The 18,175-nt window shown below is 41.7% G+C and overlaps 1 protein-coding gene across 1 annotated transcript; it reads left to right on the top strand.

Moving 5' to 3' along the window:
- The first annotated feature begins 16,189 nt into the window (after window positions 1-16,189).
- On the top strand, window positions 16,190-17,618 carry NPBWR1 (neuropeptides B and W receptor 1). The gene is made up of 2 exons (XM_075272146.1): window positions 16,190-16,319; window positions 16,638-17,618. The coding sequence occupies exon 2, from the start codon at window positions 16,638-16,640 to the stop codon at window positions 17,601-17,603; it is 966 nt and encodes a 321-aa protein (XP_075128247.1). The 5' UTR covers window positions 16,190-16,319; the 3' UTR covers window positions 17,604-17,618.
- The last annotated feature ends 557 nt before the right edge of the window (window positions 17,619-18,175 follow it).

Here is an 18,175-nt window from a genome sequence, read left to right as displayed (position 1 = left end):
TTAAAATAACGTATAGATAATTGATTTGAGGTCTATGGTGATGGCGTACAAATTCAGAATTAAGCGTTTTCGATATGAGGCTTTTAACACCTGGACAAGGTACAGCAATACGGTGACTAGCAGAATAGCGATTCTTACTTTTACTGTATGATCCTACTAATATTATAAATGTGAAAATGTGTGTGTTTGGATGTTTGTTCCTCAATCACGCAAAAACGGCTGAACGGATTTGAATGAAATTTGTAACCTTGATTAATATATAGGCTCCTTTTTGTCCCAGTATCCTTCTGTATCCTACTGTGGGTGAGCACTGGTTTTCTGCCTGTCTCCATAAGGCTGGTCCATCTTTCCATTTTTGTCCCAGTAAATGACATTGCTTCATGACTGTTATGAATTTATGTTCACATACTATATTACTCTGCTCCTGTAGCAGCTTACCTCAGGTCCCAGGGCTGTTATCTCTCTGTGTAAACACACGCTAACCCTCAGTGTACATGCATTTACATATTATCTGATCTGCTCCAGGCACTGCTGACAGACTGACATTGCCAAACACCTTTAATCCAACTTGGCAGTTTGTCAATTTTAAGCATGTTGGGAAAAAGATAATCTAATTTGTCGCAAACAACGAGAGTTATGAAGGTAGCCAGAAATCACAGAGTTCTCTTCAAGTGGAGCTGAGGGAGATCATCTATGCCAACAACACGCTCATTATATGGCTTCCCAGCAAGCTACTAAGATGCCGGAACAATCCTGGGCACAGCGCAAGGAACACGTTCAGCGACAGGCCAGCTTAACAGCTGTCGAAACGCCAGAGTAGGTGGATCATCAGCACTAACAACACACTCCTTGTATGGCGTCCCACCGATGCCCGAACAACCACAGACATGCTGTGAGGAACAAGTTCAGCAGCAGGACGGCTTAAGAGCTGCCAAAATGCCAGAGCAGGCAAACCATCGATGGCAGCAATTTGCTGAATATAGGCGGATCATCCACTCCAACAACCTGCAGAAGAAGTCGCCGGCAGAGGCTAGTAACTATATAAAACATTAAGCTAATGCATCAAATAATTAAAATTAAATATACTGACTTGGTCAAATGAAAAAATAGCACTCTTTTCCGCATCAAAATGGTGGAAACTTCAATGGAGCCTAACCAAGACCTTTCATATCCTCGAGCCCATGCAGTTTTATATACTGCTAGAAAGCCAACAGTGCTCTGAATTCAGTGCACTGTCAGCTTTCCCGTTTTGTACCTCAGGGCTTAAGATGGACATAGCATGGATGTCTGCCCACTGTCAGAGGGGCATTCCTGACAGTCTAGCTGGGTTGTGAGGAACGCCCCTCCTCACAGTACTCGTCCATAGCTCTGTACTGTCAGAGGGGGTGTTTCTTACTGCCCAACGATGATGCTAAGCTGTGAGGAATGCCCTCTCTGACTGTACTCATCCATAGATTAAGATAAGATAATCCTTTAATAGTCCGACAGTGGGGAAATTTCAGCATGTTACAGCAGCATAGTAATACAGATACAGGATAATACACAGTAATATATTACAGAAGCAGACACACATAAACTGAGAAGAGAAGATATACTAGGAGTCCATAGCAGCTAAGGAACAGAAGAAGAAAGAAGGAAGACTTCATAATCATTTAGTTTTCTGTGCGGAGTGATCTTCGCTTGGTCTGATGTAGATTATACAGCCTGGTTGCGGTTGGAAGGAAGGACCTGCGATAGCGCTCCTTCTCACACTTGGGGTGGAGCAGACGGTGACTTACAGTGCTGCCAAGTCCCGTCAAGGTCCCATACATGGGGTAGGATTTGTTCTCCTGCATGGAGGTCACCAAGGACAGTATCCTTCTGTCACCCACCACCTGTACTGGGTCCAGGGGGCTCCCCAGGACAGAGCTGGCCCTTCTGATCAGCTTGTCAAGTCTATTTCTGTCCATGGTTGATATACTGCTCCCCCAGCAGGCCACAATGAAAAAGATGGCTGAAGCAACCACAGAGTTGAAGAAGGCCCTAAGAAGTGGCCCCTGGACTCTGAAGGCCCTCAGCCTCCTGAGTAGGTAGAGTCTGCTGTGGCCCTTTCTGTGCAGCGCCTTCAGGTGATCAGCCCAGTTTAGTTTATTGTTAAGGAGCACACCCAGATACTTATAGGTCCTGACTATCTCAATACATGACCCTTGGATCTCCACCGGCGTCGGAGCACTTCTCCGTTTACTAAAGTCCACCACCATCTCCTTGGTACTGGGGAGGGCATTCCTCACTGTTCAGCGTCATCACTGGGTGTTAAGGAACGCCCCTTCTGATAGTACAGGGCTATGGATGAGTACTGTCAGGAGGGGCTTTCCTCACAGACCAGCTAGACTGTCAGGAACACCCTTCGGAATTCAGGGCACTGTTGGCCTGCTAGTGGTATATAAAACCACATGTGCCCGAGGACATGAAAGATCCTCTTTAAGTTGATGTTATAAGGCATGTGCCATTTTCATCTTCAGCCAGAAGGATTTCTATAACTCCTTGATGTAAAAAGGGGGTAGTCTAAACCAAAGAAGATAGAGAATATAAATCTACATTTAGAAAGGAGGAAGTTAGAAGATGACAAGTTTATCACAATGCATTCACGCGGTGTGATATCGTTGATTTGACTCATTTTGCTGAAAGTTACACATTTTCTCTCTTTTACTATAGGTCAAGGTTAGCTTGCCTTTTCCCATTATTTTGTGCCGAAAACTGCTATCTGCTAATAATAAATCTGGCACAATTTCCTGACTAGACAATGTTATGTCCTCTTTTCTAGACGCTTTTGGAAACTATTTAGCAAGCTGGGAAAAGTGTCTAAAACATAATAAATGTCATGCACAGTATGTGAGTGTTTTTTGGCACATTTTAAGCCAGATACATTTATAATAGTTAACAAGACTGTCTAGTCTTACTTTGGATACTTTCAGACAGTGTTAACATGGTTAATCTGCCTCATACGGGATTATATCTACATTATTCCATGCTGTTTTTGGTGCCCTTTTGGATGCAGTTTTTTTAGCCTACAGTAAGGCTGAGGCCCCACGTTGCGGAAATGCAGATTTTTTTGTTGCAGATTTTTTTGTGTTTTTTTGAGCCAAAGCCAAGAGCGGCTACAAAGGGAATGGGAACGTCTTATACTTCTACCTTTTGCCTAATCCATTTTTAGCTTTGCCTCAAAAAAATGCAACAAATCTGCAACACAAAAAGCTGCATTTCTGCAACGTGGGGCCTTAGCCTAAAGGAGTCTTTTAATCATACTTTTCTTTCCTTTTGAATACACTTTCAGCTTTCTGCAAACATTTCCCCCTCCCATGTATTAATATGCCACAAATGGTAAGGTGATATCAGCAACCACTTCCATTTATCCGGGGTAAATCCATACTTATAGGCCACACTGTATATTACTTGTGCAGCTTATAGCTGATCTGTGCAGGGTTTGGGTGTCAGACCCCCAACGATCATCATGTACTGTGGAAAGGTTAATATTAATAGAAAATCCCTTTAAGGGTCATATCTGGAAACTTTTGAAATTGCTTGTGGTATCAGTAATATTAAATGTGTTTCTTGCTGTGAGCCTCAGGACATATTGTTTTGAAGAAACCATTTTAGTGAATGTTACTATAGAGCCCTGCATGGCTAGTATTGGAAATAGAATACTTACCTGCCTTTTTTGCAGATTCCCTCCCTTGAGTACAGCATGTTCTAAAATCTCTGCAATAATATGAACCAAACATAATACCTAAAATTGTGATTGTGGCGTTACAAAGCAAAGCGATTTTACTATACTTTATGATAAAGTCTGTTTTCCATTTGCTGCATCCTGTCTCTGTGTATAGAAGCGGCTGAGCTTTTCAGTATTTAACCGGTCTTTACAAACTGCATGTAAATGAAATCTGAATGTCTTTTCTATGGTTTAATTCTAATCTCATTGTAAGAACTCATAAAGCAGGCTGACCTCTTAATCCCAAATGAAACACTGTAATAGAAGTGTGTAGGAACGTCTTTATATTATAAAACTGTGTCACTGATGTCTGTGAACCTCCTAGACAATTACTGATAAAAAGATAAGTATAAGACCAGGTGCTGACGGTGCTGCAGCAGTAAATAGCTGAAACCATGAGCTACCGTGAGCGAACTTTTCAGAATATGATTCCTAGTCATGTTTGTATATTCGGACCAAAGTTTGATTCAGGTCTGAATTGGTTTGTTGCAAAACATAAATAAAGATTGCCCTACGAAGTCATATATGACATTGCAAGGACTCCTAGGATTCTATATAACCTGTTTTCTTAGCTCTGTAATCAAAACCCAGCCTTAGTAATGTCAAAGTGACAGCAACAGGTATGACCATAGGTATGCAGATGGTAGCCAAATAGGTTGTAACAAAAAGCTTGTTTAAAAACATATTTGCCCAGATTTACTAATAGTAGAGATGAGCGAACATTAAAATGCCGCACACTGTTCGACTGTTCGAACGGATTTCGAATCCCATTATAATCTATGAGGGGAAATGCTCGTTTCAGGGGTACGCAAAATTCAATAAAATTATACTTACCAAGTCCACGAGTGACGGTCGGGCTGGATTCTCCTTGAAGTCTTCTCCCAGCGCAGCGTCCTTGTGGCATCTTCCGGCTAGAATTCACTCTGCCTAGGCATCCGGCCTAGGCAGAGCCGACTGCGCATGCGCGGGCATGCCCTCGCATGCGCAGTCGGCTCTGCTTAGGCGTCGGGCCGGGCAGAGTGAATTCCAGTCGGAAGACGCCGCGGGGACGCTGCACGGAGAAGACTTCTAAAGGTAAGAGAAGAACCAGCGTTGATTGGCAGAATGTATAGCATTCTGCCAATCAACGCTGGTTCTGCATCAAACCTTAAACTTCGAACAGCTAGTAGTGTTCGATCGAGTACGAGTATTTCGAATACCATAGTATTCGATCGAACACTACTCACTCATCTCTAACTAATAGTTAAACTGTGTAAACTTAAAGCAGGCAGACTGAAAATATTCTAGATTTATCACAGTGACTGATGCTGAATGATATATCTGATGTATCATTAGACTGTCTAATCTACGTTTATATCACCTTCTAGTTGGTTTAATTTGATCCAAATTTTATGACACAATCTTGGAATTTATGGCATACATTGGGGCACATTTATCAATATTGCCGAACTTTGCACTGTCTTTAACTATGAATCCTGTTAGTAGTTTTAGACGTGTGAATCTTCATAAATATGGATGGTTTCTAGAAACTCCAATATTCCTACATACTAAGAGACAAATATTTTGCACAAAACACAGACAAAATATGCATGGGTAAAAAATATGCAAATCTATTCTCCAGGATATAATTAGGAGAACAGTGCACTCTGTACACCGCCCTCTAGAGGGCAGTATCCTTAACATCATGCATGACTTAGTTAAAAGGAACAGTTTCCCAGCTATGGACAGAGCTGTTTCGGCCTTTTGGGCCTCCTCCGCATAGCGCAGGGATACTGATTTGGCAGAGTGAGAGACTATAAACCAGGGTCAGGGGATAATCGTACACATCAGGGAGAGTGTGTGCCTACATAGGCAGTACGGAGACTTACAAGTCATTCCTGTTCCGCTAGGGATTCTGGGTAAAAAATATGCAAATCTATTCTCCAGGATGTAATTAGGAGAACAGTGAACTCTGTACGCCGCCCTCTAGAGGGCAGCATCCTTAACATCATGCATGACTCAGTTAAAATATGCAGACAAAAATCTTAACTTGCAGGTCATAAGGAACAAATATTTGCTGCACTCACCAAAGACTGTACAATTCTTGGTATAACATAAGCAGACACAAGTCATCTCTTGTTTATTGAGACAAATATGTGGTGCACGGTGGGAATTTTTGGTGCACAAAGTAAATTGTCATAAATTCATTACATCATTTAAAACTTGGTTTATTTTGCACAGGAAATCTGTCCCATATTTGTCCTTTTCTGTTTCATAAACGTGTTATAAAGTGAGACAATCCTAAACCACGCTCATTCTGGGGCACATCTTCCAAGACTGTCGAGCTTATTGTATTTTTATATTCTTTCTGGTTTACACTATTCATAAATATATGCACTAAGAATTCTGTTACAAATGTAGACAGAAGAGTGCGGGACATGGATTGATAAATGTGCCCCAATGATTGTGGCGCGTTTAAGCCATACAACTTTTTTCTGAGAATCCACACCAGCATGTTTAGTCCAAACTATATGCACCAAATTATGCACATTATAACCACCGCCATATAGGTATGGCAAATGTTGGAAAGGGGTTAAATAGAAGAAGTCTCTAAAGTTGTCCATAACAACACTGTAATTGAGCTGCTGCCAGGGAAAATCTTTACATTTTTGCTTTATCAGTGTGTGGTATGCCGGGAAAAGGGGGTCGTCTCAAATAGCTGTTGTAAAAAACTGGTTCTGATATCATTGAAAGTTGTAAACTGTAATCTTGGTGTCATATTTAAACTGAGAGCAATTTTGTAGGTTTCCTTTGGGCAATTGTAATTCTTTTGGAGAAAAATTTAGTAAAATTGTCTAAAAGCAAAACTGTCTTAGCTGCCCATAACAGCTTTAATTTTGTAATCTGCTCTTTAAGAATTGTGATGGATTGCTACGGACAACTAAGGCAGTTTTTCTTATAGACAGTTTAATAAATCTGCTCCATAAAGCGTGGGTGTATGAGACAGACTCCCTCTGCCATTTCTAAGTTATAACATTACTAGGGAAGACTTTAGAGCATGCTTTCTACGAAAAGGAATTAATCACCAAAGACCGTCCTATTCGGTACCAAAAAAAAATTAAATGGTAACGTAAGGCAAAATATCTATATTGATTTACATGCTGAATTTATCAATATTATATACAAACCACATTCAGCTGTGGTCCCTCTGTTTTACTTTTCTTTACGGATAATGAGTACAGCTTCAATGTCACTTGGCCATCAGACTATTGTGAAATGTGATATCAGAATACACTAATACCTTGCCTAGGTGTCACCAAAAGTCAGTGATGCGTCCCTAAGAGACCAATTACCTATGTGACTAGAGTTAGTCCAGATGAATTAACCATGCAATGAATGTAAATAAGACCTCAGATAATGTCCTCTGTCTATGGATTTACATAGTTGTAGTTCACGTTTTAGCTACAAGATCATTGTAAATTATGTTCAGTTATTTGAGTTTACAGAGGACAACTTGTGACTAATGAAGTTGTAACTAGCAGCGAGGTGTTTATCCACTGTGTCACCTAACTAGTTTGGATTTGGGTGACTTGATTGCACCAGGGCCCACAAAACTTTGTTTATGCCACTGCTTCCAAGGGCATTGCTAAGTAGCTTCCCTGGTATTCATCCCTTAACTAACATACATAGATCTGGTCTTTAGTGGGGGGAGAATACCAGGTCACTACTTCTGTTGTTGCTTTATAGGGGGCAGTTAGCCAAAAGCCAGAGAGATGCCTGTGTAAAGCACCAGAGGGTCAGGCAGAGGGGTAGTCAAGTACAAGCCAAAAGTCTGTGGGAGGTGGCAAGTTAGCAGAGTTGAAACAAGCCAAAACGTCAGGACAAACAGTTCATGTTCACAGGTCGAGGACAGACAGGGTTATACACAATAGGACAGGATCCGAATCAACAGCAAAGTCAGAAAACAGGTCAAGGTCAAAAAATGGAAAATCAGACAGGAATGTAGTGTAATGAAGATAGTAGAAGGTATCCTCACAAGAACTAGTACACTAAGATCTTATATTGCTCAAGTGCTGTGCTGTGGTTGAGCAGATATAAATAGCTAAGGGCTTCCTGGGATTGGCTGGAAAGACCCATTGGAGGGCACATTAGGCCTTCAAACTGCAGTGAGGAATGCATGTCTATCCTATGGGCATGCCCAACTGCATCAGCTGCAGGAGGACATATACGGCAGCATGGAGAGGCAGAAACTGCACAGTATGTAGCAGAGGTAACAGCTGAGTCTGCTGGTAGAGATGGTATGTACAGAGTGTCAGCATTGTATATGTAAGCAGGGAAGGACTGACCCACAGGATAAATAGTGAATCCCCTGGTGGGCCCTGAGGCTGACTATTAATCCTCATTTTGTCAATGCAAATGAATTGGTCAGGGCCCGATCGGGATTTTCAGGGGCCCAATCGGGCTCTTCACCACCTCAAACAGGCCCCTGGAGTGAATTACCTTAATAGCAGACTCAGGGACTTTTGATCCCTGCTTGTGTACATTGCCAACAGGAGCCTGTGCTGCCCCCCCCCCCCCCCCCCGCCACACTGTAGTGAGATCGGAGTGTGCAGGGGGAAGTCTGCCGACTGCTGCTTTGATGTAAAAGCTTTCTCTACTGCCAGACAGAGCTGCACATGAGCCTCTCCATGTCCAGTGCACCCAGCGATTCAGCCACATATAAGTGAATTTTTTGGATAAAATATGTGTATTTAACATGTGTATATTTGTTTACAGTGTCTTATATACTGTATGAATCCTGCATGTTTGTAGACAGGTGTGTGTATATATTGTAATTGAATGTATGTGTGTAAATATATTGTATACTAGCCTCTGCCCGCGACTTCGTCTGCGTGTTGCTGGGGTCGACAATCCACTTATATTCAGCAAATTGCTGCCATCAATGGATCACCTGCTCTGGCGTTTCAGCAGTTCACAAGCTGTCCTGATGCTGAACTTGTTGCTTGCGCTGTACCTGTGATTGTTCCGGCATCTCAGGAGCTGGCTGGGACACCATATAATGAGCGTGTTATTGGCATCGATGATCCGCCTGCTCCAGCGTTTCGGCAGCTGTCAAGCTGTCCTGCCGCTGAACTCGTTCCTCGCGCCATGCACGTGATTGTTCCAGCATCTCAGCAGCTCGTTGGGACGCCATATAATGAGTGTGTTATTGGCATTGATATTCTGCCTACTCCAGCATTTCGGCAGCTCTCAAGCTGGCCTGCTGCTAAACTTGTTGCTCACACCATGATTGTGTTTGTTGCGGCATCTCAGCAGCTCACTGGGACACCATATAATGAGTGTGTTGTTGGCATCGATGATCCGCCTGCTCCGATGTTTCGGCTGCTCTAAGAGCCGCTTGACGGCTAGCTTTTTCAATCCTCCTGAGCTCCCCTTGAGGAGAAGTGTGTGACTTCTGGGTACCTTCATAGCTCTTGTGGTTTTAGAATTTTGCTACAAATTAGATTTTTTTTTTCCTCCAAGCATGTTTAAAACTGGCAAACTGCCAATTTCGATTAAAGGTGGTTTTCTTATGTCAGTGTCTCAGCACTGGAGCAGATCAGATAATATGCAGATGTTTGTACATAATAGACTCAGTGTTATCTATGTGTTTACATAGAGAGATAACAGACCTGGCTGTATCAGTAAAGTGCAATTAACTGATATTCCTGGCAGCAAGAGCAGTTTAATATAGTATATGAACATAAATTGATAACATTTGTGAAGCCATGTCATTTACTGGGATAAAAAGTAACCTATGTGTTAATCGAGGTTATAAACTATGTATGTGCTTTCTTTGCTAACCACTTTTTAATGTGTTGAGTATTCCGTTTGGGGGGGTCCTCACCATTCAGCCTCATGGCTGGGTGGTAAGGAACGGCCCCTCTTATAGTACAGTGCTATGGACTCTACTGTCAGGAGGGGCATTCCTCACAGACTGTCACTCTTCTGACACTGAAGAGCTACGGTACTGGCACCGATAGCTCTTCACCAGGGGCACATAACAGGAAAGCTGCTGAATTCAGCACACTATTGGCTTTCTAGTGGTATATAAAACTGCAGGTGCCCGTGGACATGAAAGGTTCTCTTTAAAGGAGTTGTCTAGGCATAATTTTTTTATGGCTTATCGTCAAGATAGGCCATAAATACCTGATCCGTAGGGGGCCGACACCCAGCCCTCAGACCAATCAGCTGTATGGAGCCACTTCTGGCACAAGTCCTGTACACAATATAGGGCCAGAAGTAAAAAGCTCTGTCCGCTGTATAATGGCCGGGTACTTCACTGCATCTCAGCACATATTGAAGTCAGTGGGAGCTGAGCTGCAGTGAAGATGCCGGGACGACTAAACAGCAGATGAAGCTTTCTGCTTCTAGTCCTGTATTGTGTACAAAACAGGCACTGGAAGGGATCCTGTAGAGCTGATGGGACTGTGTGTCAGCCCCCTAGTGATCAGGTATTTATGGCCTATCCTGAAGATACGCCATAATAATAATTAAGCCTGGAAAACCCCTTTAATATGCCCCACACAATTTAATGTCCCCTTCTCCCCAGGTTGTTAGCCCTCATCACTATCCCCACACAATATAATGACCCCATCACTGTTCCCCATAAATAAATTAGGCCCAGACAGCCCCTTTGAAGAGGTTGTCTAAGGGCTAGTTCACACGTAAAAACCTCCTGGCTTATTTTGGTCCTGAAAAAAACCGCTTCCTAATTAGGAAGCTTTTTTTTGACATTGCCAGGCTTTTTTTGGAGCTTTTTTTTGTAAAAACCGCTTCCAAAAAAAGCCAGGCTGTTTTCCCCTCCCATAGAAGTGAATGGGCTAAAAAAAACCGCTAGCGGTTTTTTCCGCGCGTTTTTTTGCAAAAAACAGCTAGCGGTTTTTTGCAAAAAACCGCGCTGAAAAAAACCTGCGCTGTTTTTGCCTCCCATTCACTTCTATTGCTTTCTTCAGGCGGAAAACGCCTGAAGAAAGGTCATGTCGCTTCTTTTTTCTGCTAGCTGAAAAATAACTAGCAGAAAAAAAAAGCTAGTGGAAAAAAAAGCTAGCGGAAAAAAAAAGCTAGCTGTTCACATAGGGCTCCATTGTAAAGGGGCTGATTTTGAAGCGAAATCCGCTGTCAAAAAACTCCCCTTTGCCCACGTGTGAATTAGCCCTAAAGCATACTCACCTGTCCCTTCCTGTGTCAGTACGGTCACATGGCAACGCCTCATTTCTCTAAATCCTCTACGTAATTATTCTGAGCGGTCACATGAGGTGCAGGACTCCCAACAAGAAGGGGTTGGCACAAGACTGAAAGGACACTGGTGGCAGACAGCGGAGCGCCGGGGACAGATGAGTATGCTTCTTGTTTATTTTGTTTAGTTTACACCTCCTGCTCGCCACATGGGTTGCTCCGATTCCTGGACAAGCTCTCTAATACATTTATTCATGATTTAATATTGGTGGCCAGTCCTGAGGATAGCCTGGTAATATTACATCTGAGGGGTACAACAGCCAGAACAGCTTTTTTTAGGACAGTGTGGCTACAGGAACTAGTAACATTTCTAGGAGCCTTGCTGTTCACTTACCATACAGGGTGTAGAGTAGGGTTTAGGTATTGCAGAGATGCACATTGTATGGTGGGTAAGCAGCATGGCATTGTTATTACCTGTAGTCGTGCTGTCTCAGTACAGCAGGGGTCCTGGCGGTGGGCTCCTAGAAACAATTCCATTGGGGAGCCCTAGACATCCCAGTCCGACACTGTATGCAAGTGATAACGAAAAAAAAACACACATTGAGTGAAAAATATATAAAAAGTTAATAGAGGCATGATAACCATCCCTTGACAAAGTCCAGCTCCCTGGACAAAACGCTCATCGGGCGTTCCTGCGACACTAGCGGTATGGTATGCATGTGATGGATTACAATTGAGATGGTCAGCATGCCTCTATTTGATACATAAGGGTGGTATATATAATCAGTTGTAGTACTGTATCTTTGATACTATTTATTTATTTGTTACATTACCTATCTTGTATGTGAGAATTGTTCTATTGGCATGATCACATTACTAATTCATTATTGGTTCACATTAGCGTTCCAGACTCTTAGTGTCTTGGTAAACTTCAGGATTCACAGATTATTTTGTCTCCCCATGTAATATGTTGTTTTGATGTATTTGTCTGGTAATATATTTTTTATTATTGTTATCAATAAAAATTAACTTTTTATATATTTTTCACTGAATGTGTGTTTTTCTTGTTGGTTATCTATGAAATATCTTCACACCAGCGCCACACCTCCCATGAGGCAACCTGAAGCGAGCGCTTCAGGCGGCGCTATGTCAGGACCCCAGGGAGGGCGGCATTTTTGATTACCAAAGCCAGTCCAGGACAGGCTGTCCTGGACTGGCTTAGCACTGAGCGGTGGTTTGGGGAGGCCACTGGAGCAGCGCTGCTCCAGTAGCCTCCCTTCACGCTCAGTCAGAGAGCAGGTCCTCTCCGTGCCTGCTCTCTGCCTCCGAACGGCGCTAAGCCCTGCCCCCTTTGCTACACCACGCCCCCTCGCTCCACCCCCTCCTCCGAGGGGGGCGGTTTTCTGTAGTTCGCCTCGGGTGACAAAAGGGGTAGGTTCACCCCTGCTTCACACACATATTTTGGTTGTTGTGTTTACTGTATGCAAGTGAAGCTGAAGATCATTGCATTTTACTTTAGTTTATAGATAACTATCAGCAAAGATCTGAGAATAGATGTAATGAATTTACCACATGGACAATGTAACTTAGCTTGATCTTCGTTCTATGTGAAAATTCCTATTCATTGAAATCAATGTGGAGCTAAATATATAGAGTACAGGATCAGAAATCTGAGTCTCTTCCATGCTGTAAATGCTTCAGAACATTGCTAGATGTTGACGCATTTAAGAGAAGATTGTATTAGTGCCAACTTGAGATATACTGATTTTAATATTACTTTCGTGCTGTATGTGAATTATATATTATGAGAACTTTCCCTGAATGGGAGGAAAAGCATAGGCATTTTGGAAAGATTTAAGAAGCAGAATGGTGAGTTTAATGCTGAGACACTCAGAACTTTAGCTTATTACTGTGTATGGCATTGACTTAGGCTAGATTCACACAAACATTTTTCATGGCCAGTTTGCACCCGAGGGGCTCCCATTGTCATGGAACTGCCAAAAATAGGACATGACCTATATTTTGAGAGTCCATGACAACTGACCATCAAAATAACAGTCCTGTGAATAGCCCCTATTTAATGACATTGAAAAAAGTGACCTCATACAGCCATTATTCACTATTGTGTGAATGTAGTCTTACCCAACAGCCTTAAAATAACAGCTCCCCTATATATATTTATCAGAATTGATCATTAACAAAGTAAAGGAAAGGCTCATTCACAGTGTTTCTAAGATGCAGAATTTTCTTCAAGGTCTTGAAGCAGTCTTGTTGAGATCTTGCAGAAAACACAGGGGTTAATTCCCACATGATTTATTTAATTTTGCATTGACAAATGATGTAAGGTGGGATTTAGCATATGGGTGGGGTTCAGCATACCTGATATAGTGTGGCAGACAGAGCTGCGAATATAAACTTCATCTGCAGCAGACTGGCTTATATCCAGGGAAAGCCTTATCCATATGGATATGATTTGTAACAATCTTATTTACTAGGATGCTACTGTATATCACAGCGAGTTCGCTGCTGGCGGGTGTACAGTGGTTAACTTGCTGCGATTACTGCCCGTGTGTCCTTAACCTAATGGAGTTTTACAATTTTATGCAGATAATAGGAATAATCACCGTATAATAAAACTTGTCTAATATGCTTTGCTTCAGATTCACATTTTCAAGATCCTGGTTTGCAATCAGTGATGGAGAATTTCTAACCAGAGGTTGGAAGGTCATATAAACCAATTCAGAGGAGATACGGATGAGATTGTATGCAACCTAGTGAATCCTCCTAGATGATCTAGAGCTAAACACAGCAGCAACAGCAGGACAAAGCTCTAGCACCTTTACATAAGGTAACAGTGCGGAATCCACACAGAGAATTGTCTACACATAGTTGTATCATCTTCTCAGCTGAGAGCAAATCTGGAGTTGTGTAAGGTTTCCAGATATGGACAAGAATCTTTAAGACTAGATTTAATGTAAATAGTCTAGAACAGGGGTAGGGAACCTTCAGCTCGCCAGCTGCTGTGATACTACAACTCCCAACATGCTTATTGATATCAATCTTTACAATTTCTTTGAAGCATACAGATATGTTTTATAAAATTACATTAGCCTACATCAAGTCTTATAGAGAGTGATGTTAGAGCATGGCAGATTAACCCTTTAGTGCTCGGCCTCTTCTAGCCATTGATGAGCATTTTGAGTCACCTAAGCCAGTCCATGACAGGCTGCTTTAAAAAAACAAGATGCATGCGACTTGCCTGGGCTGGTTTAGTGTTTTCGCAGGGGAGGAGAGAGATGTCCCAAGCTTGCTCTATCCGCCATTGTTGTGGTCTCTGCGCTTGAATCATGATTCAACTATGGAGAAAGACGAGATTGTTATATGGTCCTTAACACCTAATATCCCCATTTTTACCACAATCACATCTTTCCTCTGCTGATTTGGCATGGTGGAAATATTCCCAACATAGAACTACCATTGACTTTTTACTTACTGATTATCTTATTACCAAGTCACAATTTAGTTTTCATTTCACCCCCCCCCCCCCAAACTACTCCTAGATCTATAAATGCACCAGGTTTACCATTGTCTATAATCCCTTTTAGTCTGAATGATCTCTATTTAGGCTACCAAATTTGAGAAACTTTGTTTTTATAGGGCCTTGCACCTTGGTTCCATATCATATATTTATGGCCTGTTTCTCCCCTGGTGGAAAGTGGATGTTCTGCTACTGGCAATACTCTTCACACCTTTAATGCCAATACCTGTCTGACACAAAAGAACTGTTTGATAGATATCTTATCCCCATAAATTAATAGCTCCCAAGCCCCAAGCCTGTCTTGTTTACATCTGTAATATCTGATGTAGGGATCAGCTCACATGGTGGGGGTCAGCAACGACATAGTTCACGCAAGCAGTGGGTTAAAAACTCCAATGGTGCTTTTATTTAGGTGCCTCAGCACAGAAAATCACCATACAAACAAAAAGAAATCCTAAGGGCGAGTTCACATGGAGTTAACACGCGCGCATTCTGGCACGTATGCACGTGTCAGAATTTGAGCGCTCAAAACAGGTCCCATTCATTTCAATGTATCGTTACAGGCGTATAATGCGCTTAATTTTGCGGCCGCAAAATTACGCACGTTATACGCCCGTAACGATACAATGAAATTAATGGGATCTGTTTTGAGTGCTCACATTCTGACAAGTGTATATGTGTCAGAATGCTCACGCGTTAACTCTGTGTGAACTCACCCTAAGCCTGCCCGGCTCTAACTAAACAACAGCATGCCTCACGACTCTAGTGCAAGTCCAAAAATGTGTCACCAAATGCAGTAGAAAACTGTGCAAACGTCCAGTCCAAGGGTGCTCGCTCTCACACAGGCTGCAAACCTGCCAGCCCTTCTTTTACCAGACTTTCTTCCCCAGTAATGACCATCAGGAAACCTCACCTGGGAGCACCTGGGACCAAGGAAAAACCCATAGTGGACTAGTGGTGAGGATTGGAAGACTCCCATTATCAACCTGTCCACCAGTCCAGAAAAAATGTCTGCCTATGAGTTGCGTCTACCTGTATTGTAGCTAAGTTCCTTTAAAAGAACTAACCTGCAACACTTCAAACATCCTGTGGACCGATGGTGGCGCTGTTATTTAGCAGAAAGCAGCCATCTTTTTCTAATCCTGCACAATCCTTTTGTTTCTATATAATAGTCCAGGAAACCTGTATACACTCTTAGCAGATCGCACCATTACATCTACACTTCCTTCATTAACAAACTTGTGCTCATTTTATAGAACGTGTGAGAACTATACAGTCATTTAGCTAATGAAATGTCAATGCCATTCTTCAATTATGTAACGTTAACGGGAAATGTCTGCACTTATTAATGTTTAACAGTTTCCTGGGACATGTGCTGCTTGCGTGGAGCGGTACGATGCTGCAGAAAATAATTTGGTCGCATTATTATTTAATATTTCCCTTTGTTGGTTAGGAACATAGGACTGTTCTAGACTGATAAAATCGAAGCTTTCTAATAGGTAAGTTTAATGGAATTTGACCATTGTTGTCACAGATATAAGTAGTGTTGTGGGGGAAATAAACCACACATCGGTGCTTAGATGTAGCAAGAGTGGGACTATTTTATTGTCACTGTCTAAAAAGATTGAAAAAAGAGGGGAAGGGGAGAGGAGGGAGGGAGCTGTTCTTCAGCACTGGATTGCTATGGAAAGAAGCAGAGAGCTCAACAGCAGATCAGAAATTCAGCTTCAAGCATCTCTGTGCACTCCGCTTCAGCTCTAGTCTACCTAATGCAGCCACAAGGCATCTGGAAGCAGAAGAAAATACAAACAAGTCACTCCTAAAACAAACAGGAAGGTAAGAACGTCTTCTCCATTAACTTAATATCACTGCAGGATATTAGGGGGTATTTAGCTAAGATCAATATTTAATGAGATTCTTTGGAGATTTAGTAATTTATTCATTCTATAGAAATATTGCACGTTAATAGTCAAGATAGATTATATGTAGTACAGTATTGTAATAGTTATATATAATGCAGGATTTTACTTTCCAGTGGTATATGATGTCTGCATGATATATAATAGTCTAGGGAATGAATTAATGTACAATATTTGCCTAATGTAGATAACATAAGTAATCTATTCAGTAATCTGTCTCTTTTCTGTCCGGAAGATGGAAAATATATCTTTGGATTATTTATCAAATTCATCAAGAAGGTCAGAGTGGCTGAATGGATCAATATCACAGGTCATTCCTAACTTCTATCTGGCATTACCCATCATCTATTCCATTATCTGTGCAGTTGGATTGACTGGGAACACTGCTGTCATATATGTCATCCTAAAGGCTCCGAAAATGAAATCTGTCACCAACATGTTCATCTTGAATTTGGCTATAGCAGATGAACTCTTTACGCTGGTCCTACCCATTAATATAGTGGACTACTTGCTGCTGCAGTGGCCCTTTGGAGAGTTTATGTGTAAACTGATTATATCCATTGATGAATATAATACCTTTTCCAGCCTTTACTTTCTAACTGTTATGAGCATTGACAGATACCTTGTGGTAGTTGCAACTGTAGAATCTAAGAAACTTTCTTTTCGGACCTATCGAGCTGCCAAAATCGTCAGTCTTTGTGTATGGACCTTTGTCACCATAATAATTTTGCCTTTTGTTATTTTCGCCAAGATCCACCAAGAGCATGGCCGTTTGCAGTGTCTTTTTGTTTTTCCCAATCCTGAAGGTTTATGGTGGCAGATGAGTAGGATCTATACCCTTATTATGGGGTTTGCCATACCTGTGTCTACAATCTGCATCTTATATACCATGATGCTTTACAAATTGAGAAGAATGCGACTGAACACCAATGCAAAAGCCTTAGACAAAGCTAAGAAAAAAGTGACGTTCATGGTTGCTATCATTTTAGCAGTATGCTTGCTTTGCTGGACTCCTTACCATCTCAGCACTGTGGTGGCCTTAACCACAGACATCCCACAGACTCCACTAGTTATTGGGATTTCTCTGTTCATTACCAGCTTGAGTTATGCCAATAGCTGCCTCAATCCATTCCTGTATGCATTTTTAGATGACAATTTCAGGAAAAGCTTTCGGAAATTAGTAGAATGCAGGTCATCATGAAGGGTGAATATGGAAGACGTGCCATTAGGTCGGCTGCTAGCCTGCATTACTACCCTAATACTACTGCTTTCAAGGTATATGTGATACTTTATGTCTCAAAAATTCACCAAGAAGCAGCCTGACTATGTAATAGAATAGGTCGGGCTGCAGTCTTCTCATTGTGATATAAGCATTCATTTAACTGGTTCCCTATTTTTCGGTTGGTATGCACTTTGTCATGCATATTATCTAATACGGTATGCTATTTCAGCTGCATTTTGACAACGTTTAACAAGTAATATATTACAACTTTGGGACAATGGGGCTTTCATAATTCTTGCACAATTCGATTGATAATGTATGCTGTCGTGTCTATGTATTGCTAAAATAGTTTATGGTTATTGCTGGAAAACTGAAATAATGTCATTCTTGATGTAAATACATATACTGTTAAAATAATATTTCATTTGATAGGAAAAAAACAATACCAAATAAATATATTGAGTGCCTTGCTTGACTTCAGCGTTAATTCTGGATGTATATTGTAATGTGGACATGTATGGCTAATCATCTGCTTGCACAGTGTGTGATTT

Source organism: Leptodactylus fuscus, chromosome 4 (assembly GCF_031893055.1).
Source record: "Leptodactylus fuscus isolate aLepFus1 chromosome 4, aLepFus1.hap2, whole genome shotgun sequence".
Classification (NCBI taxonomy): Eukaryota; Metazoa; Chordata; class Amphibia; order Anura; family Leptodactylidae; genus Leptodactylus; species Leptodactylus fuscus.
Note: the sequence above shows the minus strand (reverse complement) of the source record. Positions and strands in the feature narration are given on the sequence as shown.